This window comes from Drosophila mojavensis, unplaced genomic scaffold (genome assembly GCF_018153725.1).
Source record: "Drosophila mojavensis isolate 15081-1352.22 unplaced genomic scaffold, ASM1815372v1 contig_81, whole genome shotgun sequence".
NCBI classification, from domain to species: Eukaryota; Metazoa; Arthropoda; class Insecta; order Diptera; family Drosophilidae; genus Drosophila; species Drosophila mojavensis.
Genome location: NW_025318907.1, coordinates 4800360 through 4825677, shown reverse-complemented (window position 1 = coordinate 4825677; position 25318 = coordinate 4800360). Strand labels below are relative to the sequence as shown.

At 40.4% G+C, this 25318-nt stretch overlaps 3 protein-coding genes across 5 annotated transcripts; 2 read left to right on the top strand and 1 right to left on the bottom strand.

Annotated features, from left to right (window-relative positions):
- Window positions 1-9015: 9015 nt before the first annotated feature.
- LOC6580743 (thyrotropin-releasing hormone-degrading ectoenzyme) lies at window positions 9016-13972 on the bottom strand. Of its 2 annotated transcripts, none has more exons than XM_015164395.3 (6): window positions 13925-13972; window positions 11623-12078; window positions 11405-11560; window positions 9956-11345; window positions 9394-9890; window positions 9016-9316 (listed from the first exon to the last, which is right to left on the bottom strand). In XM_015164395.3, exons 2-6 carry the CDS (start codon window positions 12075-12077, stop codon window positions 9100-9102), a joined length of 2715 nt encoding a protein of 904 aa, XP_015019881.1. In that variant the 5' UTR covers window position 12078; window positions 13925-13972; the 3' UTR covers window positions 9016-9099. The 2 variants fall into 2 exon arrangements, with proteins under 2 accessions (XP_015019881.1, XP_015019882.1); XM_015164396.3 differs by having other exon boundaries at window positions 13823-13966.
- On the top strand, window positions 12715-13854 carry LOC6580742. The gene has a single exon (XM_002006509.3). The coding sequence runs from the start codon at window positions 12933-12935 to the stop codon at window positions 13719-13721; it is 789 nt and encodes a 262-aa protein (XP_002006545.1). The 5' UTR covers window positions 12715-12932; the 3' UTR covers window positions 13722-13854.
- Window positions 13973-22125: 8153 nt separating the features above from the next.
- On the top strand, window positions 22126-22714 carry LOC6580741. 2 transcript variants are annotated; one of them, XM_032730145.2, is made up of 2 exons: window positions 22126-22254; window positions 22303-22714. In XM_032730145.2, exon 2 carries the CDS (start codon window positions 22326-22328, stop codon window positions 22602-22604), a length of 279 nt encoding a protein of 92 aa, XP_032586036.1. In that variant the 5' UTR covers window positions 22126-22254; window positions 22303-22325; the 3' UTR covers window positions 22605-22714. The 2 variants fall into 2 exon arrangements, with proteins under 2 accessions (XP_032586036.1, XP_002006544.2); XM_002006508.4 differs by having other exon boundaries at window positions 22129-22254; window positions 22316-22714.
- Window positions 22715-25318: the final 2604 nt, after the last annotated feature.

Sequence of the window (25318 nt, the reverse complement as noted above, 5' to 3'; positions counted from 1 at the left end):
CCGTGATAAATTTATACGAAAATCAATTCCTTAAAGGCTTTCCAAAAGTGTCAAAGCAGCCGGAGTAGGGACCCGAAAGGGTTGGCGAAACATAATATACATTACAAAATAATATAAATGGGAAATAAGTATATGGCATGCCGCGTCAAAGTGGGCCGTGGATCCGTGGGTCCGTGGTTCTCAGAGTCCCTGGGATCTGGGATTTTCGTTGTGGGTTCGAGCTCTCGCACTGAGGACACGGAGGGGAGAACGTGTGAAAAATGAAAGGAAATGCTGCGACGCTGAGGCGGAAATGAAAAATGCACGAAAAAGAAAAACGGAAATGCTACCAACGGCGATAAGAATGCTTAAAAGCAACAAAAACAACAACTACAGCAGCAGCAACAGCAACAGCAAGAGTAACAACAACAACAATATCGTCTGAGAACTACCCAAGCTACCCAAGTAGATGAAGTATGAGAAGTAAACAAACAATACAAAACGAATAAAGAAAAGGAACAAAAATAAAATCCAAGCAATACTTCACTGTGGAAATGCATTAAAAATTGCACAGCTCTCTCAAAATATGCAATGACAAGGACTTTTCTTAATGTGAAGGTTCGCAAGTCAAACATTTACACGTAATGAGACTTGCATTAAATAACAGTATTCGTGCGCACACACACACATACACAGAACATAAATGAAAGATTTAAATTAAATAAATGGAATTTAAAAACAGATTTCAACATTTCTGAAGGATAGGACTGAAGGCTGGCAAGCGTATACAGGATAGAGAGAGAGAGAGAGAGAGAGAGAGAGAGTGAGTAGTAAATAAAGCTCTATTGTACTCAGAGTTTTAGTATATGGAGTTTTAGTATAAGTCATAGGTACTATATGGAGAGAGAAACCAAATTCACAGCCAAATAGGCTACCTATATGCCTAAAGAAAAATGTGAAATAATTTTTATCAACTAATAAAATTTAATAAAACTAAAATTTAATTTAAAAAATAAATTATTGTTAAATTTAATCATAAAGATGCTAGTGATGTAATATATTCCTCCTAAAAAAAAATTATAAATAGAATATAAGAAAACCAAAAAGTTTTTCTTATCAATTCTGTAAGTAAACAAATTAAATTTATCATCTCCAGCCCCAACTCATAATGCTAAATCTATTAAACAATATCTGCGTTGTTACGTAAATTATTTCGAGCCCAAAAAATATGCTCTGTAGCTCTGTAAGTTATCAATAGATCGCAGCCCTGGTCTCCAGCTTGCATATGTCAATTCATTAGTCTTTAGAAATCTTAGGCTACTAAGATCGAAAGATCTTCACATAAAAATATATGATTTTAACTATGCGTGTATTTGGTGTGTAGTTTTCCCACTCTTGACTTTAATTTGGGTTTGAGCTTGGTCTCCAGTGAAAATGTTATAGAAAGTTCTATTTTCGAGACGTGATTAGATGAAATAATTGCTAGTTATGTAGAGTAGCAACAATCTGTGATAGTTACGCCGTATAGCTGTTTCTTCTTTTAGCCCATGCACCTGCCTTTGACCAACTGCGTTCCTCATTTAACCTAGCCTTAAAAATATATATTTAATTAATTTCTAATTTCTAGCTTAAAATTGCCTAAAACTGAACTAAAACTCATTAAATGCAAAAATATATACAGACAAGTTCATCTATATATGTATTTATGTAAGCAGACTTTGCATTACATCGGTCACCTTCTATTCGAATTTTTTATTTTTTTTCGCCAAATAACGAATTCGTGTTGTGCTGTCCTTCACAATGTGCGTTTTTTGAATGACAATTTTCAGTCTCTTCGCTTCGCCCACGGACAATGATAACGACCCTGTCTGAGTGACCCATATAGCCATCTCTCTCACTAATACTACTGCAACAGCTGGAGGCATTAAACGAAATATAATAATGTTGAAAACAACAAATTTAATTAAAATATAATGTAATATTTACTTAAAAGACCAATTTAGAAAGAGAAAGAGCTCCAGTACACCTTCGTAATGCTTACTTTTGCAGCATTTGAATTTTGCCAATGAAAGATTAGGAAGTATACGAACATTAGGACCAGTAGATAGAAAGCTCTCAGCATTCAATTCAATTTTGCTATTGTGGTCTCAACCATGCCTTAAAGCTCAACCTTCTTCAAATTCAAAATCCTCTTTATACATATTCAAATTGCCTAACTTGTAGACACTTAATAATAGTTATATATAATATTTGTTATAGCTAAAATTATGATATCACAGGAAAATTCTCGAGATTCAACTGTCGATTTTAAGTCAACGATAAATACGTAATAATATTAAACATAATTGTGATAAATTTGCCCAATCTAAAGCGTGCTAATTAATCATGGCATCACAATTTGAATTTATTGCCTTCCAAGAAATGAGTCTATTTGCTTTACTTGTAGTCCACAAATAATTCAATCGCAGCATTTGACGTTGGACTGCAAGTCAAGCGTTTAATTGACGTCACTGGGGAGCTCGTGATTTGTGCTAATTGCGTGGCTGGAAGGCCCTCAAAGGTTTAAATGCAGCGTCAAGGATGCTGTCGAAGGCGAAGTGTATGAAGACGAAATGGAACGTGTTATTGCACAGTACTGATGTGAGCAGGGGCTGAGCAGGAGCCAGACAATGAAGAATGTGCTGCCTTAGTCCAGACAGCCAAGAGCCCAGACCACACAGACTGCGGACCCGGGACAAGGACTTATATTCACAGTCACACTCATATCTAGAGCCAGACCCGGGCTCCTGTCTCCTCCCCATCCCCCATCAACGGCCCATCTAGACCCGTTCCCATTCATATTTCATGGGCCGAAAATTGCTGCGTGTTTGTTTGGCTTTTCACACCAACTTTTTAGCTGGCTTTCGTCTGGCTGGGGCGGGGTGTTCGAGAGGCTTAAGGGCTGGGACAAAAGGACCAATTGTCACGGGGCCGTTCCAGAAATGAGTCATTAAGCAATAAACAAAGCACTTGCTCGAAAGGGGAGACGCACAAAAAATACACGGAAATTGAGGCTAACAAAAAAAAAGAAATTTGCACACGCGCTATCAATTTGTTGGACAACAATGGGACAAGGGATACGCTGGGACTGCGTTTTCGGGCGCGTGCCAGCAATCAAAAATAATAAACACCCCTAATTTTAAGAAGCGGTTGAAGAAAATTCTCGGCGAACTGTCCGTGCCACGTTCCAGATTCCACGCTCCACGCTCCCGTCTCATTAAAATCAACGCTAGCACAATGATGATATGCCAGGCAACGCAGCATCATTAATATTTTGGCGCTTAGGCAAATGCAGCCGCCAGACAGCCAGACAGCCAGCCAACACAACCACCCCACCACCCAACCACCCAGTCTATCGCCATTCGTCTCCATTTGGTTGGCCACCCGCTGCGCTTGCTGCTGTCATGCGCCAGCGAGAACACAATGCCTGGATGACGCATTGTTTCGTCCTGTGGGGAGGACAGCACACAGAGAGATTTGAATCTTTGCGCCATTGTTCGCAGCATCGAAATAATGCCATCTCATGCATATGCATTCCCGAATAGAATATGCGACGCTGCTGCTTCTGCTGCTAGTGGTGCTGGTGGTGCTGCTAGTGGTGCTGCTTCCAGCGAGAGCGGATGCCAATGGTTATTTTATGCCCCTGCAGAGAGTGTGAGACAATCAGATTCGATGTCACAGTGAGCCAGGAAATAAAACTGCTCTGCTCTATATGCAGATGCAACGTGGTTCCATTATCATCAGACTGTTTACCATTAAAGGATAAACAACTTTTAATTTTTGAGGTCATATTTTGATCAGTGATTTGAATATAGTTTTTAGTTATTAGATTTGCATTAATTTCTATTAGTGGCAAATGATCTCTGCTAATATATGCTTAGATATGATGGAGCATATCTGCTATTGATATTGATCTAGCAGAGCACGAGAGACGAGTATATATTAAATATTTATTACAAATCTTTTTTTAAAGAATGTTCGTTAAGAATAATAATACAAATAATTTATTAATAATAATATTTTTTGTATTTTACTATATATATATAAAATATACAAGTCACTAAAAAAACCCGTTTGTATTATTTAATGTGTAATAAATACAATTTAATAATAGTATTTATAATATAATAAAAGTTTATGAAATATAATTGAATAATAATAATTATTCAAAATAATAATAATAATAAATATAATTTAATAATAATAATAGTTCATTATATTATTAAATTTAATTAAATACCTTACAAAATAATAATAATTTCAAAAAAGTAATTTAATAATAATTCTTTAAAACAATAATAATAAAAATAAATTATAATAAAATTATAATAATGATTAATAAATAACTTCACACAAATTAAAATAGGGTTTGAGAATTTACGAAATCCACAATATGCATACAGCTGTTAGATAATAAATATTATCTTTACACAAGTGCTGCGTGCTTTTTTATTCCTTTTTTTTTTTTTTTTTTTTTTTTTTTGGATAACATTTGAAGCCGAAAAGCACTTATATTTACCGCTAGTTATTTAACTAGCTATTTGCTAACAGCTTCTCGGCAACAACAACGCAGCTGATGTCCTGTGCTGAGCTCCCCCACCCCCAATCACGTCCTCGTCCACGCCCACACCCACTCTCACTTGTGGCGTTGTTGTTGTGTCCTAATGCCTGTCGAGTCGAGGCGGTTCGGTTTTCGTGTTGGCTCTCCAGGTCGCGTTCGTTCAAGCATTGCTCTATTGGTTTTCCCCTTCGATGCGTGCTAAAAGTGTTTTTCTTTTGGCAGTGTGGGCGCAGGCGGGCACCTGCGAAGAGCCAGAGTAAACAGCAGCTGGAGATGGAGTAGTGGCAACAGTGCCAACAAGCCCAACAACAACAATGACAGGCACTTAAAAAGCGGGACTTCTTTGAACTTGACGCTCTTGGCCGTGTGGTATGCTGTTTTTCCTGGCAATGTTATTGCTACGCTGGCAGGCACTTTGCGCCGAGGTTGTTGTTGGAGGCGGACGGGCGGGCTGGCGGATTTATTTCGGCTTTCGATATAGTTTCAAGGTTATGCTCTATGCCCAGCGAGCGTGCATCCCGCCAGGTGCCTTTGAGGTGGTCAGCCGGATGCCGTCGACTTGAATCTATTGAAAACCCAATTTGCATTTGAATGTGGCGCAACGCACTCGACCGCAGCAAAGGCTTCGATGTCTGGCCATAAATATAATTACTATAATGGCATGGGACTGCTTTGAGTCTTAGCAGCTTAAGTGAATCTGTACATCGATATTTCATGCAACTATGGAGCTTATTTAGCTAAAAACTCTCTGCTTGAAAAATAAATAAATAATCCGCAGCTGATGTTGATATCAAATTGCATTCTCTATCTGCATTTTGTGATGCTTCCGACAATGTTGAAATTAATTAATTAATTACACACATTTTGGGAAGCCCACTCAAAGCAGCAGCAGGAGTAGCAGCAGGAGCAGCAGCAACAGCTGTAGAAACAAAAATCTCATGCATGCACAGAGACTATCAGAGCAGCTAGTTTTGGTCCATCTGGTGCATTGAGAATTTAAGGGCCGCCAGTAAAGTGCTGCAGCTACAACAACGAGCTGTATAAAATATTTGCAATTTAATTAAACGAAATTAAACAATCTTGCCAGCATTTGTGCAAACATGTGTGCCAATTGTGCTTGTAATCTAAATTTGTAAGTTTGCCATCTAAGATGTGGAAGAAGAAGAAGAAGAAGCAGCCGAAAGAGAAAAGTAGAAATAGTCTAAGACGTAGACGTAGTCATATAGTTGCTATAGCTACCTCTAGAACTTGCTGCAAGTTTTTGGATTCGTTGCTGCTGCTGTTGCTCCTGCTGCTCCTCCTGCTGCTACTCCTCCTGCTGCTGGCTTTTGTGGCAATTGGTGGCAAGTTTCTATGAATGTGTCTGCCTGGCGGCGCCAGCACAAAGGACGCCGTAACAGTCGCATGTCCTGCAAAATTCAAACAGAACCGAACAAAATTGGGAAGGAAGCAATAAATGCAAAGTAAAGTTTTGCTTCTAATGACGTTGATAAAGGCACTGAAAAATGACAGAATAAGAGGCGAACAAGAAATCAAACTAAATGAAACTCTAAATCGATATTTGATATACCTTTGCTGCAATTATATACAGTTTTATATGTATATATAGGTGTATGTATGTCCGGAGGGAATGCAAAATATTTGCATTAAATATTCGCATGACTAAAACTTTTTAATGAATTTATTTTCTTGGTGCCATTAAAACAAACAACATTTTCTTGTTTCGTTTGGCTCACAGCTCTCCGTCGCTCTCTCCCCACAGCTCCACTTCTCTGAATTTACGGCGTTTGCCAAATGGCACCGTAGACGAAGAAGAAGAACACGGGCAAAGAGAAGAAGCATAAACATGCAACTAAATGGGCAAACACACTGCAAAATTTACAACAAAAGTTAAATCCAGTACGCAGCTCCAGGTGTGGCCGTAATTGAAACAAACGCGCCTTTCGAACTCGAGCCCGGACAGGTGCAGGAGCAGGACGACTGCACGACTGCAATTGTATTACAATGAACTATAACAAATAATGCGCCAGCTGACTCGATTGTCGATTGCAGCCATTCATTTCAATATGCAATTGGAGCTAATTAGGCTGATTTCGAATGACTAGCTAAATGCCAGCAGACAATTCGATATTGACCCTTAACGAGCATGCGATAATTACGATGTCTATCTTGGAAGACACCCAATGTATACTAATAAATGATGCAATTGGCAACTGCAAAGGTCATACTGACGAATCCTTTTAATTGGCCCAGCGACGGTTGATTAGAAAGCAAATGTCTATTCTTCCATTATTGTCACAGAATTTAAATGGAACATTTAAGTCCAATTTCAAGTTGTATAATAATAGCAAATAAGAGTGCTCCAGTCGAGACTGCTTGACTAGGAGCCCTGCAAAGAGCGGACATTCCAATCATACTGCGCTTTTGTTCTATACATATACAAAATCACATGCACACATACATAGACAGGCAGCTAACTGTGCAGTTAGCAGCGACTGCGCTTTTCTTTGGATTGGATTTATTTTCTAAGAGCGGAAAAAAGCTTAAGAATTCTCAAAAATTCAGAATCCGATTACAGTTTTCAACTCTAAACTCTAAATTTAACTACGTTGTGTCTACTCAATAGATATAAACAAATTTTTGTATATAGTATAGAGCAGCTGCAAATGGAAAATGGAAAATGTTATAATTAAATTCATATCAGACTGCGAGCGAGTATTATGCAGTGCGTGTTGTCCCATTGTCGCTTGTTATTATCATAATTGCTTGATTTCTAGCTAAATTTTCAACTAGTTAATATTTTCCCGGAATGCCGAGAGTCAATTAAAACAAAAGAGCTTGCAACTCATTAACATGAAAATTGTTGTTGTTGTTGTTGTTGCTATCAGAAATGTAATTGATTAATCCCTGAGCAACAATTGCATTATGTCAAATCGTTTTCAACTCTGATAATATTTTGCAATAACATTGACTTCAATATTATCGCCTGCGTATTATAATTCATATCCTGTGGCATGCCGCCTGACTGCGAATTGCGAGTTGCGAGTTGCGACTGGCGAATTGTAGATTCAGAGCGCACATCATTTGTATTAATTTGAGCGCCTGCTGTCGTTGGAATTCTGTTTGCCGGCTGATAATTTGACAGGCAAATATTGTAAAGGCATCACATTGCCGTGTTGTCGTTCAATTAATTTATAATAAATAAATAAGTAAAAGTTGCGATGCGAATGCAAACATGAGCCACTCATAATTCTGCCTGTCAATATGTGTTCAAATCATTTACACACCAATGCACACACACACACACACACACACACACACGTACACATGCACATTGATGTCGTTTATCGGCTGGCAAAACACATTTAATTAATTTAATATATGTATGTATATAAAATAAAAATAATGCCGTTAATTTGGGCTACTTTTCATTTGCATTTCATGAATTATGCAGGTAACAAATTGACAAATAAATAGGGCTAGACGCCTACATACCCTGTAATATTGCTGATGATGAAAATATAAATTTGTATTGCATACTTTTAGGCTTGGCAAGATTTGTTATTATTTAATGTAATTGAAGTTAATTAAATCAATTTTTGAAGGTTATAAAACAAATCGAATGAAACAATTCGAAATTAAATGAAAGAGTTGAAAGAATTATAGGGTATAAATATCTCTGGGAAAGTTGAAGACGATAATTGATAGATGATTGTAGGAGATCTAGACTCTTGAGGTATTTTTCTGATCAGGTGTCAGTTAACGGACCTCAACATTTCAGTGATAGATAACGAACGAAAAAGTGATTTGAATAATCCCTAATAATACTTTTGGTAATTCATTGAAATATATTCCATATAATTTCCATATGTTCCTTATATTGCAAATGAATGCTTTCTATAGTGAATCAGTTAAAGACGCTTTGATTAATTTCACTAATTGCCAGGATATGAAAGAGGATTTAGCAAAAAAGGCAGGCAAAAAGGACAGCTAATACATTGACTGAAGACAGGCCAAATCATCTGGTCATGTCATGCCTGGGGCACACAGCGAAACATTTTGTCATTTTCGTGTAAACGTCAAATGCCAAGTGAAGTCGCATTCCAAACAAAAGCGTGCCGTGGGTGTGTGCAGGCATGTGTGTGTGTTAGTGTTAGTGTATGTGTATGTGTGTCGCTCTCTGTGTGTCTGTGTGTGTGTGTGTCATGTCCCGTGTCAAGCAATTTACAAGTCAAAGGCACGGAAGGCAAGTTTCTGACAGGCCAAGCAGCAGGAAGCTGGAGCGTTCATCGTTTGCGCTGTGCGGCGAGTGAAAGGCGACGCATTCCTTTCAATTTCAATTCCAAGAATCGTCATCATCATTGGCTTAATTAATACCACAGACGTTCGACTGCTAAGCAAGAGCTGGAATTTGGCATATGAGCAAGTTGTGGATGTAAGCACTAGACTATGTAGTTTTATTATTCACAGAACCAAAGCCGCCGCAGCTGACTCTCAATTAGCCACCTCAGCCAGGGCTCTTAGGCGTATTTGCTTAAAGCTTTAATAAAGTGCTCGGCACGTTCTATTAGCCAATAGCGATTGGTGTCACGCCTATCGAGTGCCGCCTGTAGCTGAGCCTCAAATTTGTCAAGGCCTCTCAATTGCTGCCTCAATTGATTGTCCTCAAGCTCAGTGATTAAATCGCCTATTATCCGATTGAGCAGGATTTGAATTTGCTTCAAACTCAATTTGGTGCTAGAGCGAGAGAGAGAGAGAGAGAGAGAGAGAGAGCGAGTTAAATAATGAATGGTAACTGAATACAGTCAGCTTACTTGATTGCTTTGGCATGTTGCATAATGTGATCGGCGATCTCTGTGGCCAAGTGCTTGCGCTCCAAGGCCGATGTCACCGCTTGCATGTAGTAATTGTATGTGAGCTTATCAGTGGCCTGTATTAAGTAGTCCAAGAACGGCTGCAGCTGGACAAAATCACGACTGCAGCCGAGTGCTGAGGCCCAGACACTCCTTTTGGCATCGGAATCGGTGTCTCGAAAGCGTTTCAGTATAGACTGGAAGAGCATACTGTTGTCCAGCTCAATGCTCGTGCAGTCCACAATGTCCCGATAGTTAGCCGGCACCTGGCTGCCATTGCCATCGTCTTGCCTCAGGCGCTCCACCTGGCTGATGCAGTGGGCCACGCCGTAGCGACAGGCCTCCTTGTAGGCCAGCCGATAAAGGGCAGCAAGTGAGCCTGACTTGGCTCTTAGCTGCGCCGAGTTCAGCTGGGGAGTGCGAAGGAAGAGCGGTGTCATCAGCTTCTTCATGAATGTCTGCAATGAACAGTAATCGATAAGAGCTTTGCCTGGCCTACATCATCTGCATTTGCAGTGCTTACTCGGAAGATCCTTTCCTGCTCGCCCCTCAGCAGCTGACCGCGATCCTTCAGCAAAGCAACGGCTCTATTCCAGGGCAAAAAGTCTGCCTCGCGCGGCAAGTACTCCAGCATAGAGAAAGCCAAATCGTAGCTCTGCACCCGGCTGGCGGCCAACATTAGGAGGTCATCCAGCAATTGGGCACGATTGAGTGAGTGAATAGAGCCATAGTCAGCCGAGTTGAGAGTTTTGATAATCATTCGCCAATTGGGCTCGTCGTAGTTGACGCGATAAATGCTATTCACTTGGGGATTCAGCATGATCCACTCGTTGGGGGCGGGGTTCTTGAGTAGGCGTAATGTCTTGCCCGCGCTTGGACACTCGAGCCAAAACTGGGGCTGCGTTTCGTCAAAGTTTCCTTGGCGTTGATTAACAAACGTGAGCGGAACCCACCAGCAAGTGGGCTCCCCGCCATCAGCTCCCAGCATGAAACGCGCCTGATCAACCCAGACGGTACTGGAACTGTAATTCCTAATCACTGTCAGAAGCGGATAGCCCTTTTGCAATGTCCAGCTGTCCATTACAGTCGACAGACGAATGCCACCTGAGCCCTTCAGGTGTGCCGCCTCCTGCATGGCCTGCCACAGATCCGACTGTCTAACACTGTCATAAGCATGTCTCCGTAAATAGTTGCGTGTGCCCATGAGGAAAGCCTCGTCGCCCAGCAGCTTGTGCAGCATGCGCATTGTGAGGGATCCCTTCTCGTACACATGCGGAGTAAACTGATCCAGTATGCTCTTCGAATCCTGCACATCGCGTGAAATGGCGATTGTATCGTTGAACATATCCTTGCAAAAGAACGTAGCCAAATCGTTTGCCACTCTGCGCTGGAGACTGCCCCACTCGGGCATTAGAGCATCCAGGGCCAGGTTGGCGAAGTACGTGGAGGGTCCCTCTTTCAACCACAGATCGTTCCACCAATTAATGGCCACCAGATTGCCGAACCACTGGTGTCCATATTCATGTGCCACGGTGAAAGCCTTATCCTCTTTATCCTGCATTAGCTCGTCATCGTAGTGGACAAATCTGGTCTGCTTGAACGTGACTAGGCCCCAGTTTTCCATAGCACTGAATTTGTGCGAAGGCAACGCCAGCTGATCCACCTTCCTCAAAGGAAACGCGAACTCCAGGAGTTTCTCCAAATAGCTCAAGACCCTTGGCGCTAATTTCGCAGTGAAAGTGCCGTCCTTTACCGCATCTGGTGGCATCCAGCTGCGAAAGGACACGTTGTTCTGCGTTTCACTGTGCACCACCGGAAGGCTGGATAAGTTGTGCACAGCGTAAGCCACGAGATAGGTGGATGTGCTGAGCAGCGGCTCATGCTGACACCACACATAGTCCTGAAGGCGGCCACTGAAATGAAAGCCACTTGTTCAAGCCCCGAAGCATTTTTGAGCCGGTCAGAAACTTACTGATCCACGCATTTACTGACGGGCGTATTGCTCAATCCGGTGTAGTTCTTATGATAGCCCAGCGTTACCTGGAAACTGGCTCTCAGATGCGGCTCGTCGAAGCACGGAAAGGCCAGTCGTGCAAAGGTCGGGGAAAACTGTGTTGCCGCCAAGTAGCTGAGGGAGAAACACGAAGGATACAAATACTGAATCGACGATCTAACTGTCCTTGTGCTCACTGCGTTTGGTTTGTCTTTGGGTCGCGAAAGGAGCTCGAGTAGTAGCCGACATCATTGGCATTCAAGGCAGCGCTGAAGGGCATGCTTAGCACGTACTGCTCATGGATCTGCAGCTCCCCATCCAGCCGCATGGTGTAAAACTCGAGCGTCTCATTGCGCTCAATGCGGCTTATGCTGTGACTTCTGCTGCCGCTGCGCGATGACAAAGTAATGCGTGCCTCATCTATGGTCAAGTTTTTGGCATGCAACGTGATATCTCTCGTGCTTTGCAGGACTTGCAAATCGATCTTAACACTGCCCTCGAAGCTCAGATTTAGGGGTGCATTCAGGTGGGTTAATATACGCAGATCGTAGTGCAGCGGCTTTAGTGCATTGGGTAACCGATAGGAACTATCGTGCGATAGTACGATAGCTGGCAGCAAAAGGCCGACAATGCAGCACATCAATTCAGGCATGCTGTGAAAAAATCCAAGGAAGACTAGTTAGTGACCGACTACGAGATACCCTGATAAATCTACTTATGTATGTGCATAAATGTTTTTGAAATATTTACTTTAAAAAATTATAGATTCTATTTATGCTTTTTAGTTTTTTTTTTTTTTTTTTTTTTTTTTTTTAGGTACTATACTTTAAGGTACTATACTTGCATTGTACAGATTCAGCGCTTAAATAAATATAAACCAAAAAAAAAAGTTTGATTTTTTATTTTTTATAAACGATCAAATATTTCAAAGTGCTAGTGGAAATAGGCTACGAACCACTGTACATTAAGGAAAGCCTATCATCGTTATTATTGCAGAAGAAAAAATTGATCGATTGCTTGAAACAAGTCGATCTCTGCGTGTTGTGGGGGCTTACTTATAAAGTCTCTAGCTGTAAGTGATAGGATCAACGAGGTAATACATGCGAAGAGACAGATTAACAGACAGACGGACGACTCAATCCCTCATTTAAAATTTTCGCTACATAAAAATAAATTTAACTTAATTACAAATATGAAGTAATATATAGAGGAAAGACGACGATGTGTATATATGTATACGTTTACTTAGTTTTAATACTTATGAACATATTTTATACATAACTATTGAATCACAAAAGGATATTTAATTTTTATAAAATTTGACCCATTCAGTCCGATTAAATTGAAGCTAAACCTCCTCAAATCGTTAACCCCACTTGGCCAAAAATCAATTCTCTTTTGTTTGGGGAAATCTTGTTCAATAAAAATCGTATTTTGAGTCGCAGTTGCGTTTGTTTTTGTGTTTAGTTTCGGCAATTAAAAATTTTATAGTCACAATTGTTTAGATATGCTTAAGTCCGTGCGAGCCGTGCCGTCGCCTCTTTTGCCCCAGGGTCGAGCAAAATGTTGGTGGCTAATTCGCTGTGCCATGCGCTGCACGCCCCCAAATCGAGAAGTGAGTTATATGAGCTATCGCCGCCAGGGCTGGCGGCCATCTCTGATGCTCTGGCTCAGTGGCCTCCGCTCGCGCTACTGCATGTGGAAGCTGCGCCGCGCGCTGGGCCCCGATTTCGACGAATTCGATTTCCTGATGGGCGTGCGACAGGCGGCCTCCCTGATGATCGAGGCGGTGCGTCTGGCGAACTGGAGCCGCATCCGCAGCTGCTGCACGGATCAGGGCGCCTGCGCCATTTACGGGCTCACGCAGAGCCAGCGCAACCTGCAGTACACGAAGCTGGTGCGCTTCGAGAGCCAGCACCTGTGCCAGGTGGTGCCCATATCCGTGCAGCGCCTGGTCGAGCAGGGACGCAATTATGTGTATGCGAATATCGTGTTTGTGGGACTGCGCGACTTGTGCGACTTTGCCAGCTCCGGGGAGCAGCAGGAGATGCTGCAGCAGATTAGGGACGTGCTGCAGGAATCGCAGATCCCCGAGCCAATCGCACCGACCCATCGCCGCATCGTTCTGGGCGAGTTTCTGCTGACCCTGCGCAAAGAGCTAGCCGATCCCAAAGGCGACGATGACGAGCCCAAGGACTGGCTGGTTGACTCGTATAATATATTCGGCGTAAAGCTGGTCAACTATAGTCCCGTAACGTTGCAGTATCGTATCATTGAGTTCCTAAAACCAGTTTGAGTTCCACGTCTGCTCTGCTCACGCACCTATTAACCGTTCGGTCACCTCTTATCAATTAATGTTATTCTCACTACGTGTTGTTTCCAAAGCTCGTGCCTTACATCCAAATGAATAAATATGTACTCTCAATAGACTCAACTCGACTCGACTTGACACAACTTGACTTGACTCAACTCGACTCGACTCGACTTGATAATACGCACGTCTGTTCAGTTGCTGTCGCCGATTTTGACTGACTGCACCACCAAACATTCTGCCCTATTTATAAGACTCGACGAGGGCGCAACGAGTGTTTGAGTAAATGTCATTTGAGCTATGCCAATGATAATAGTTTTACTTTATAATTAAAATTGAAAGTCTCATAGATATACTATATGATTGTAATAATTGCCTTGTATATTTAAATTCTAAAAAGGAAGTTCACCCAGAAGGGAACTAAGTTACACAATAAGTTGAATGTGGGCATAAAATAATTTTACTACTTGAATTCACAAATAAAAATATGCCCATTTCTCTTTAAAGGATTTCAAAATGTTCTTCCCATTATTGTAAGGTTAAAGTAATTCCAAGTAAAACAAATTACAAGTAATAATAATGTTAAATATTTAGATTAGTTGTAATAGCAATTTAACATGCCTTAAATTGAAACATACTTTATGTTCAATAGATCTTCGGTCCTTTGACCAACGTCTTTAATTTAAAGTGCTTAACTAATAACCTAAGTCCAGAGCATGAGGCAAATGGTTTTTCCGTAGTACCCCATGCTCAATAACTTTGATGTTGGAAATACTCGTAGATTCCATGTTCATGCTTGATTTTTATTGGTCCAAGAATTTCCCTTCGTCGAACAAAATCCGCTCTCATTCAAGATGCTGAGCCGTCCATGTGTTCACGCACGCGGAAAGACCTCAATATAGTAGATATACAGAGGAATCCCGATAATTTGAAATTGCAAGGGATCAGTATTTTTCAAAATTACCTGGCTTTACGGCTTACCAGGAATTCCACTTAACGAGGCTTAACAACAATTTTCGAATTAACATTTTCAATGAGTATTTTTGCATCATAATTTATTTTTTGTTTGTGTGGAATTGTTGTTATTGATATTGATTGTTGAGAGATGTTCTGTCGGAGATTTACTGCGGTCTATGCTGAGTGACAATACTTTATAATGCACCAACACACCGCACAGTGTACGGAATGCTTAATTTTTGGAGTGCACTCTAAATAGTATACAGAGATTTTTAATGTGAAATAAACTTTAATTCTGTAACATAGGCACGCCTTACCTCACTTTTTTTTTGGCACTAAAACCAAAAAACCAAAGAGTAGGACAGAGTGTGCAATAAAATAAGTTGTGGTGCTTAAAAATATTTTAATTCTAATTTACATTTGAGTAAATGTAAAAATTTTCAAATAGATTAGACTACATTCAATCAAATCACACATTTGTAGAAAGGTGGCGGATACTTAATATTTTTAAATTGTTCATTTAATATATAAGTTTAATAATTTTAATGAAAACTAAATTAAATAAATTTAAATTAATAATCATAATCATATATTTTATAATTTATATTTTTTCAAAATTGTATAAAAATGAATGTATAAATTTTAAAATAGATGTATATACACATCTATTCAAATATATTTTGAATCAATTTCCATATTATAATTATAATTATAATTATATTTAAGTAGAAACGGACAATGTGTCCTGTACTCTTAAATTTAAAAAAAAAATGTTAAATATGCAGTAATTGATGAAAAATAAAGTGTCCCATATAAATAAATAAATAAAAAAATTTATATTAAATTTATTACGTTCATTTATGGGAGCGTATTTGTCAATCCCACCCGATCGCCTCTACATTCCATACTCTAGCTTGAGCAGAGTTAAATTTCACTTTCAAATCTTCCAACGTTATCAAAACACATAAAAGTAAAAGTAGTAAACTAGTTTGCTACAAAATACGTGTGCATAATTATTTCAGAGTAAATCAGGCTACCGTATTGGGTTGCCAAATAAAATGACATGCTCTGCCCTTCAATTAGACTCTTATGTAGTGTGCCTTGTCATTTGGCCAACGGGATTTGCGTTGCCTACGCTGCTCTGATCCACCCCGACCCTCGTCCGTGTTCGGCTCTTGGCACGCACGTGTTTCTCGCCCTTTCGGGCTTTGTTGGCAAATAAACTATTCTCACACTTCGTGCACGGAGCGAATCACGCCGTGTCGCTTTCGAGAGGCACATAAAAAATGGAGGGCTTAATTAAAAAGCAAAAATGTGCTGCGATTTTCCGCTTTTTTAACGCCAAGTGCAACAGCCCCCATCCCCATCTTCCCAACGAGCCGAGGAGAAATGGACAACATTTGCAAAACTACAAAAAAAAAAACAACAAAAATAGGGGAAAAACAACTCTACTTAGTGGCGACTTTTTATTTGCTGTTGTTCCTTGGCAGCCGTCAGCAACATTTTCAGATGTGCCTCGGGCGGGAGCTCATGTGTCTTATTGCGCCCTTTTCTTTCGGATAGCGAAACATTTTTTGTTAATTAATGCGACGCCAAGCCAAGTAATGAAAAACTCGCTCAAGTGCTCATTAAAACTGAAAAGTCTTCGCTCTGTCAAATAATAATGCGATGGGCGTTGCTAAATGCCAGCGAAATACTAAACTAATGTGCGCACATAATAGTTGACACTGAATATATATAATATATATATATACACATTTATATATATGTAGATATAGCAGTAGTATGCATACTTCAATTGATCGACTCTGTTGGCAGTAAACATGGCATTTTAAGACTCTACATGCCACAACTATCAAACAATTAGTCAGCTGAAATTGTTGTGTTGGTACTCTGACATACATATGCAGATATATGAATATATAAGTATATAGCTAAGCTGATACTGCGGCCTGCAACCAGTGCTACGTATAGCACTGCAATTTAAGAGTAGCTATCGCTCGATTATTGGTAACTTCTTAAAAGAGCTTAGATCAATCTATTCTAATTTTTTTCTACTATTTACTCTTGTCACTAAAATCCTACTAGCCGTGCCATTCCTCGTTCCATTAGTTCATCTGCTCGTGTGTTAACAGTTATGCAAATAAGCTATTTACACACATACATTCATATTTCTCCCTGTCTGTCTCCCTGTTTCCCTAATTTATATTTGAGTAAAAACAATCTAGAATCGCAGCAGTAGAGTGTATTTCCATTGATCACTTAAAGCTCGACTGCAACGATCTCTACCTGGCACCTGGCTCAACATTTGAGCGCGACTGAGGCTTTAAGTGAAAGTATCCCTATATAAAAGGCAGCAGCTACAATATTTCTTCAGTCGCCCAAGCCTAGTGGAGGTTAGTGGAGGGCAGTGTAGTAGAGTGAAGTGAAATATTTGAAGAAACACTAAGAGGAAATACTAAGAGGATATGCTAGGAGGATCTACTGGGAGGAAATACTAAGAGGAAATAATTGGAGGAATAATTAATTTCTTCAATTGAAGAAAATACTTGGAAGAAATGGTTGGAAGAAATATTTAAAGGAAATACTTCAAGGAATTACTTGGAGAAAATAAATGGAGGAATCAGTATTTTCTTCACTTGAAGACTGACTGGACTTTCTGGACTTACTTGGAAGAAATACTTAATGGAAATACTTGGATTACAAAATACTTGGAGGAAATACCTATCGCTGTCTTTTACTTATTTTCTATACAATGCAGTAATACAATACAAATGTTATTAGCAAACAGTTGGATACAAATCATATTCCCTTCAAATCATACACGCTTCTCATATTGCATGACGTCAGGTATCGCTGCCCGCTATTACAAATACACATTTGTACAGCAGCAGCAGCAGCAGCATAGTGCCCAGATTAGAAATATTACCGCAGTAAAGAATTTGCTCTATTCATATGGGATACAGAGTTAATTTACTGCCTCGATATGCTTTACGGATAATTGTTATTCATTAGTTCGCACACTAATTCAACGTGCATACTTATATTTCTGCTCATATATGTACACATAGATATGTATATATGTAGGTAATGTGCTTGTGCGAGCTGGTATATTTATGTGCCTTTATGGTGTTACAACTATACAAGCCAAATGGCGGGAATCCATCACAATTTACAGCGCAAACGGACCAAAGTTGGCAATAAAATTTAATTTATATCCTGTGGAAATACTGCTGTTGTTTGTTATTGTTGCCGCTCTTGCTGCAGCTCCCGCTACTCCTGCCGCTGTTGTTGTTGCTGCTGGTTTAGCCTCGGTAACGGCAAACGCGTTCGAGTGTTTGCAAAACATTTAATTCCATTTTCGATTGCTGTGGAATGTATGCAGCCTAGGGTCAGCTGTGGGCCGGCAAGGGGAGCTGAGGCGGGGGCACGCATATGCCACATGAGCCACAGCCTGGCATATTAATGCAATAGGGTTGTGCTTGAGGTGGAGCTGGCTGGGCTGCGGACTCTAGAAGAATGCAATTGCAAATTCTCGACAAATTTGAAATTTGAATTGGCAAAACTACCTGACAGACAGCTAGACACACAGGGCAAGGCAGCCAGACAGCTCGCCTAGTGTCATTTGTAAGCGTTGTCCAGCATCCACTCGAACAGCATTTGTTTGGGTTACCAGCCCCAATCTTCCCCTCAGCTGCAGCTACAACTGGAACTTCTGCTGCTGCTGCTGCTTCTGCTGCTGCTGCTGGAGCAGGGGCTCCCAGTACACTGAATGAATCAGGGCAATTGAAGTGCTTTAAAGTGCTGCATAGCTGGCACATAAATAAATGTTTGCACATTTACTTTGCCTTCTCTCTTCTTTCTTGTGCTTGCATTCAATGGCCGGCTACAACTGTTCCTGGTGTTGGGCTCATTGCCTCTGGCTTCGATTCGTTGGGCTTCCTGTTCCCAGCACGTTCATAACTCAACTCTGCTGCCGTTCCTGCTGCTCCTGCTGCTCCTGCTATGGGTGGGTGGGCGTGCTGTTTGACGCTTTATTTGCTTGTAATTTGAAGCTGACTGTGCTGCAATCTCGATACAAATCCACAACAGCTCAAAAAGCAACTTGAACTGCACGGCAGTGCTATGCAGTTAAAAGGACTCTGGATTCCCCAGTGCAGCATTGCCATAACTTTGTATATTGTAATGGCGATGCGATTGACCGAGTCTGCCACAAGGATACAAACATCTATCACATGCACCCAGCCTCAAACCCACCCCCTACCCCCACAGAGCAGCCACCGCTGTGAGTCACTAATTTCCAAATCAAACTACTTCAAAAGACCCGGCGAATGCGGTAATGCGACAGCTCTGCCAGCTTAAACAGCTAGTTGAGGGCGATTAGAGTCGGACCCAAGCAGAACCAAAGCCCATTCCGATAATGTGAGCATGGCCAGCTGTTAACCAGGGAAGCGCAGTTACCTGAAGATGTGTAGCAAGTAACGCCAAGAGTCTGAGCTAAACTAGAAACGATAAAGCTTTATATAAGGTTAGGAGCTTGTTGGAAATCCTACAATTAAATACTTCATTTGATTTAATCATTTAAATTATATAAGTATAGATATGGGCAAAAAGACCTTTGCATTTTTTATTACAATATTGAATTATTTTATTGATGCTTCAGTATGTATTATATTTTGTCTCATATATTTCCCCACAATCTCAATTGATTCTTAAAAGTTGGAACATGATCGTTTTGCCAAGCCAGGTCTTATATTACTGGAGCTGCATCCATAAACCTTTAAATTTAGCAATAGCTGATCTCTGTTAAAAATAAGTTTGTTTATTGAATGCTACAAAAATGTTCAAGATAAATTAAGCAACAAAAAAGTAAAATAGAAAAAAAACTGATTATCATTAAACTGATTAAATCAGATGTTCGACGAAAGTAATGAAGAAAGTAAATGAAATATATACATATGTGTATATAAAAAAAATATATATTTTTTTAATATTAAATAAAATTTAAAAAAATAAATAAATAAAAATATATATACAACTGATTATTTTTAACAATAATTATTAATCCTTCATAACATTATTTCAACTTATTTCTTATTTTTACTCCAGCTGACCGTTACAGTGCGGACACCAATTTTTTAAGCTCAACGGAATGTAACATTTTATCTCAAATAAAAAATTGTTAAATAACTCCGATGCTTAAAAGGAAGCATTAGCAATCTTTGCAACTATTCCAAATGCTAGTATTATATGGGACTTACTGAAGTGATCAGGTTTATTGCGACTCTTAAGCTATTATGTGCAAGCTCGGCAAAGTTTTTTGTGCTCGGCGCTTGGATTGGCCATGGAAATGGGACTGATAGGTGAAGTTAGATTTGCAGTTGACAGTGCTTTGACTCTTTTGCCTCTTTTTGGGGGCAGTTAGCAAAATGTCACGTAGCAAATGTGACAGCGTGGTCAACATAATGAATGTTACCCCAACCCCTCGCTAGACCCGGAACAGAGCAGCGAAAAGTGCAGCATGACGCAGGTGCATGTGTTACACTCACTGACTCTGTGTGTGTGCGAGTGTGTGTGTGTGTGTGTGTGTGTGTGTGTGTGTGTGGGTGACTTTTGTGCTACTATAACACATGCACTTTGGGAGTTCATGTCTCTGGCATTGATTGCCTTGGCGGCGATTGCAATAACCCAACAGTATTGGGAGAGAGAAGAGGGCAAAAGCGCGCCCAAATGTCACGACATTACAGGGGGCATTCGATTGGGGCTGCTGGCAACGGATCCAAAAATGTGTCCATGCACGTGACACTTGAATGCAATTTGCAATTTGATTTTCTTCCTCCTTCTTCACAGTTGCAGTCCCAGCTCTAACTTCAGCTCCAGTTCCACTTCCCGTTTCAGTTCCAGTTGTTGGCTGCATAAGTTCATGTGTCCAATTGATTTCTGTATCTGTGTGTGTGTGTGTGTGTGTGTGTAGGTGTCAGCCCTGTCTGTGTGCGTGTCTTCGTATTGGCGTCTTTACATTGTTACACTTGACCAATTCGTATTGCAATTACACACCTGATTGTAGCCATCTGCCTCCTGCTAGCCCACCGCCGCCTCCTGCCACCTACTCACAGTTGACTTTAGGGTGCTGCAATTGTGCCGAACAACGATTTGTGTTGGCTTTTCGTTGTTTGCCAATTCCCAACTTCTCGCCCACTCCACCACACAGCCCCAAGCACCCCTCCCCCACCCCATCTAAGAAGTAAGTAAGAGCCAAAAGAGGTTGTTTAGCTAGCAACTGCTATTCCGAGTACTTTTTAAGTTATCTTCGCTTTAATAGACTCTAATGAAATTCCGATCTGGATAATTACAAGTGGTTGTCATCCGACCCACTCATTACCCACTCGAATGGAGCTGCGCGTTTCCAATAAAATTGATTGCGTTTTCTCTGCTGGCTATGTGCTACGAGTGTTTGCACTTAAAAGCTCCAACAGCAGTTGAGCACTGCGCTGACATTTGATTTAAATGGAGCAGCGCTTGTAACCGGACATAGGCCAACAAGTTGGCCCGTCCATCTGTCTGTCGCTGTGTCGGTCTGTTTGTTTGTGGTTCATTTAGCTGCTGCCACATTTCCAGCTGCTAAACGACCTTCAATGAGCTGACACCCACACGCGGCTAAGTGCGTAAGCTACTTCATATTCAAAGGCTTCCTTCCTGGCAGCAGCACTCATGTGGTTATTCACGTGCCAAATCAATGGGATATTTCATTTTGTTAATTAACGCCATGATAATTGAACGTGACACCACCTACTAGACTTGACAAGCACTTTACCTAAACGTATTTCTTACCGAAAAGAGACTTTAGTTTAATTTAAGGATTACCATGGATTTTGTCTGACAGCCGACTGTTAAAATTGACTGGCTGACTTAAACTAAACTGAGATATTGCTAAACTAAGCTTGGCTTAACTGAAAAGATGTTTATAAATCGGGCAGTAAACCAAGTGTTGAACCTGATAACAGCTTTAATTGCCCTAGAGCTTTTTAAATGGACATTTGTGCTTAACAACCAGTTGCTAGACTTAACATGTACTTGCTTGCTGAATTAAAATATGAATATAAAATAATAATAAAATACAACTTAAATATCATTAAATATATATAGCCAGCTGCTGGAGTGGACAGGCAATTTAATTTGTATTCAGATGGAATTTTTTATAGATTCAGCCTGACAGCCAGCTGCTAAGCTTGACTAGCAGTTTAACAGAAAATATATCTGAGTGAACTGAACTTAAATGTTATAGCAGAAAGTTAAGTTTCACAAGAAATTCAAACGGAACAAAACAAAACTTTATTGAACTCTCAAAATTGTCATGGTGTCAGAGTATGACACCCTCTGTTAAACTTGACAAGCACTTAAACTGATTGCCTATGTTTCAAGAGAGAAACTCTGTGTAAAAGTTGCCTTCGACTTGATTTTTACAACTGCTTTTATTGTGTGTTATTTTGTTTTTCTATATATAGATCGTTTTCGATTTATCGTAGTGTTTCTGGTATAATTTCAAAATGCCATCAAGTTTGTAAGTATTTGCATTTGAATGCAATTGGCAATCATCTCAGTTGAACAGTTGCTTCACACAGAAACTCTCTGATGAACCGGCGCGACTGCCTGGGCAGCAGCGGCTCCAGGAACTCTGCGCTCAATCTCGTCCTGAGTCGCATCAGAGGTGAGGTGGAGGAGGCGCATGTCTACAGCATTATAATCCGACAGAATCGCATGCGGGAGCTGTACGAGCGGGATATGGAGCTGGTGAGGCTGGAGATGAATCAACTGAGGGCGACGCAAGTGGTCAACAGGAATCGCTTCAGATCCACGCCGCTGGGCATGGTCCCCATTGCAGTACGGTATATTAACCAAATTCCGGGCTAACCAGGCGGCGGGCAATACCTTTCGGGGCAACAGTTGGCCATGGAACGTGGGGTCTCGAGGTGTGTTGTTCGTCAAGTGAAGCGAAATAAATGTTTTATTTGATTATTAAATTCTGTATATTTTATTGTTGTACTCTAAATTTTATGCAGCGGTCAACGCTGTCTGCAGGCAGCATAATAAATTGATTTGCATCAGGGTTTTTGTTTGCGGCCATTAATCTATTTGGAGGACGCCACGCCCCTAGCAGAATTTGCTATTTATTGTTTAATGAATGAATGGGAAAATTTCCATGGGGGCGTTGCTTGTGCGGCGAATCCTTTAAGAGCTGAGTTGAGCTGAGCTGAGCAGAGCAGAGCCTTGTCTTTTTGTATCTGTGTTTGCTTTTGTTATGCCTCCTTTGCTTTTTCTTTTTTGTTTTTTGTCACCGTGCAGCTTGCAAATTCGCTTTGTTTATGTTGATCCACCCACACACAGTCACACAAACTGAAAACTGATTATTATGGCTAGATTGTTGTTGTGCTGCGGTTGGGATGCAATAAAAAAGCCACTTGTAATATTAATTGAAAGCTAAAGATAAGCTTCTGGGGCGAGTGTCCTTTCTCTAAAAACCTTTTAGTGGGACCGCAGTGGGGCGTAGTGTCACTTCATCATCATTTGTCATTGTCTTGGCTGGCAGGCGGTTAACGGAGTGTGATGCGCCATGGCCGGCCCATCCCGCGGCGCCATCTCAATTTTTGCATACTCAATAGGTAGCTCGAGAGATAAGACTTAGAGTGAATGGACGATGCCTATTCGGCAGCCTCAATGCATTCAGATGCACTTCCGCTGAACTTTGCGTCCCTTTGGCTGCCTCTGCTCTGTTTCCGTGTGCAGTCAGCGATGTGCTAATCAAATTATAAATTGTTCCCATCGGAAAAGTCGTTCAGTGCAGTGCAGAGCCGCGCCGTGCCAAGGCCTGTCCCGGCCCGGGGGCCTCAAGCTGACATTGTCGTCATCAGCAGGGCCGTGGAGATGCCATCATAACTCTGATTCGATGGAGCACAAAAAATGGAAAAGGGAAAAGGGAAAAAACTGAAATAGGGGAGAAACGAGCCGCGCCTGCAATCCCATTTTTTCTGCACTTTTATTCCATTCCTCTGCGCTATTTAGGCGCTATAATGGAAAACGCCATCGGATGGCAACACATCTGGGTCGCGCGGCTCCATTTGCAATTGCTGGCCTTTTCAAGTTCTTTTTTCTATTTTTTTTTTTTTTTTTTTTTTTTTTGTGCAAAGTTTGTGCGTGTAATTGAGCGGGCGTCGAGCATCAGGCGATGGGCCCTCGCGGGGATGCAGCCAGGTGTTCGACTGTGGCCCACGAGGGGCACATTAAACAATGCATTCCTTTAATTAACAATTTTTATGCTGCCCACATCTGGTGTGTGTGTCTGTGTGCATATGTGTGTGTGCAGGACTTTTGTTTCACGTAATTGATGTTTGTATTGACATTCGTAATACCCTAGCCAAAAAGGTAGCATAATTGTTAGCACTCGATTTGCCAGAGCTGTCAAATGGGACAGGCCGTAAGTGCATATAATTGAAATGCAATCCAATTTACAGTTACCTGTTAACATTAATGTTAGCTAGACACTACAGTTGATTTGCAACATTAATGCAAACGTCAAGGTGAATAGTAATCGCTGCTTTATAAATTGCGAATCATGCTATTAATTCACTTAATAAATACAAATTTAATTAATGAAAAGTTGATTGATTGACCTATGCTCGATTTTATATCGCGCCCATCTATTTAATTTAAATATTTCTATTGTCTCGTAATCATAAGTTAAATATGGAATTCTATAAAATAAATCTATATAATTAAACAAATCTCTATTCTTTTAATTAAAATAAAAAATTAAAATTTTGAGAATTCAAATTTAGATTATTTTACACAATCTATGTATTTTCGATTTCCGGAAGCTAATTTTACTAAATTCATATGCCAGCATATACATCTATTGATCTTATAAAACGTCACATATGGTATGTATGCCATTTGATGATATTCTATGGTAAAATTATTATATTTCACATAAAGTCAGTAAACACCATGCCATTTGAATATTTATGTTGATACATAAAAATCAGCATAAGATGAAATTTTATCTATAAGATACTTATGGTACTTATTCTATCTACTAACCACGCCGTCTATGCATAACTGTCTTAATATTTAAGCTAAGCCCCCTGCAAAAGTGCACAGATTTAGCTAAATCCTGACTAAATTATACATTCTTTATCCAAACTTTACCAATAAGCACACAATTGAAATTCAATTCAATAGTTGACACATTAATTTGTACTGACAAACCTCAGCTTGGCCACATCGTAGATTCATATTCGTTGTGCAATCATGCAAAATGAAGGATGTTTCCTTTTCATACTGCGTTGCATTCGAAATTCATTTCTTTAATAGTGAAATCCATTAACACAAATCTTTTTGGCATTTCCTTACCTCTAACGAATTGTGCTTCTTTATTTCGTGTATTTGTATTTGGGTTTGGTAGTCTCGTTGCTGTTGGCTTGGCATTCAGTTTGTGTTCCATTTTGCAAGGGAAAATCTGCAATCACCTTTGTGATTGTAGTTTGCTTTTCAGCTTTATCGCAATTCCATTCAACAGTTTTCGCTTTGTGCACTAAAAGTATTAAATTTCCTCAAATACCCTGCACTGA

What these genes read in the sequence shown, in the direction of transcription:
- LOC6580743 (XM_015164395.3), bottom strand. Translation starts at nt 12,077, where the DNA reads ATGCCTGAATTGATGTGCTGCATTGTCGGCCTTTTGCTGCCAGCTATC. An exon ending in CCAAAGACAAACCAAACGCA is followed by an intron (nt 11,561 to 11,622) that starts GTGAGCACAAGG and finishes TTTCTCCCTCAG; the next exon opens with CTACTTGGCGGCAACACAGT. An exon ending in CAACATGCCAAAGCAATCAA is followed by an intron (nt 9,317 to 9,393) that starts GTAAGCTGACTG and finishes CTCTCGCTCTAG; the next exon opens with CACCAAATTGAGTTTGAAGC.
- LOC6580742 (XM_002006509.3), top strand. Translation starts at nt 12,933, where the DNA reads ATGCTTAAGTCCGTGCGAGCCGTGCCGTCGCCTCTTTTGCCCCAGGGT.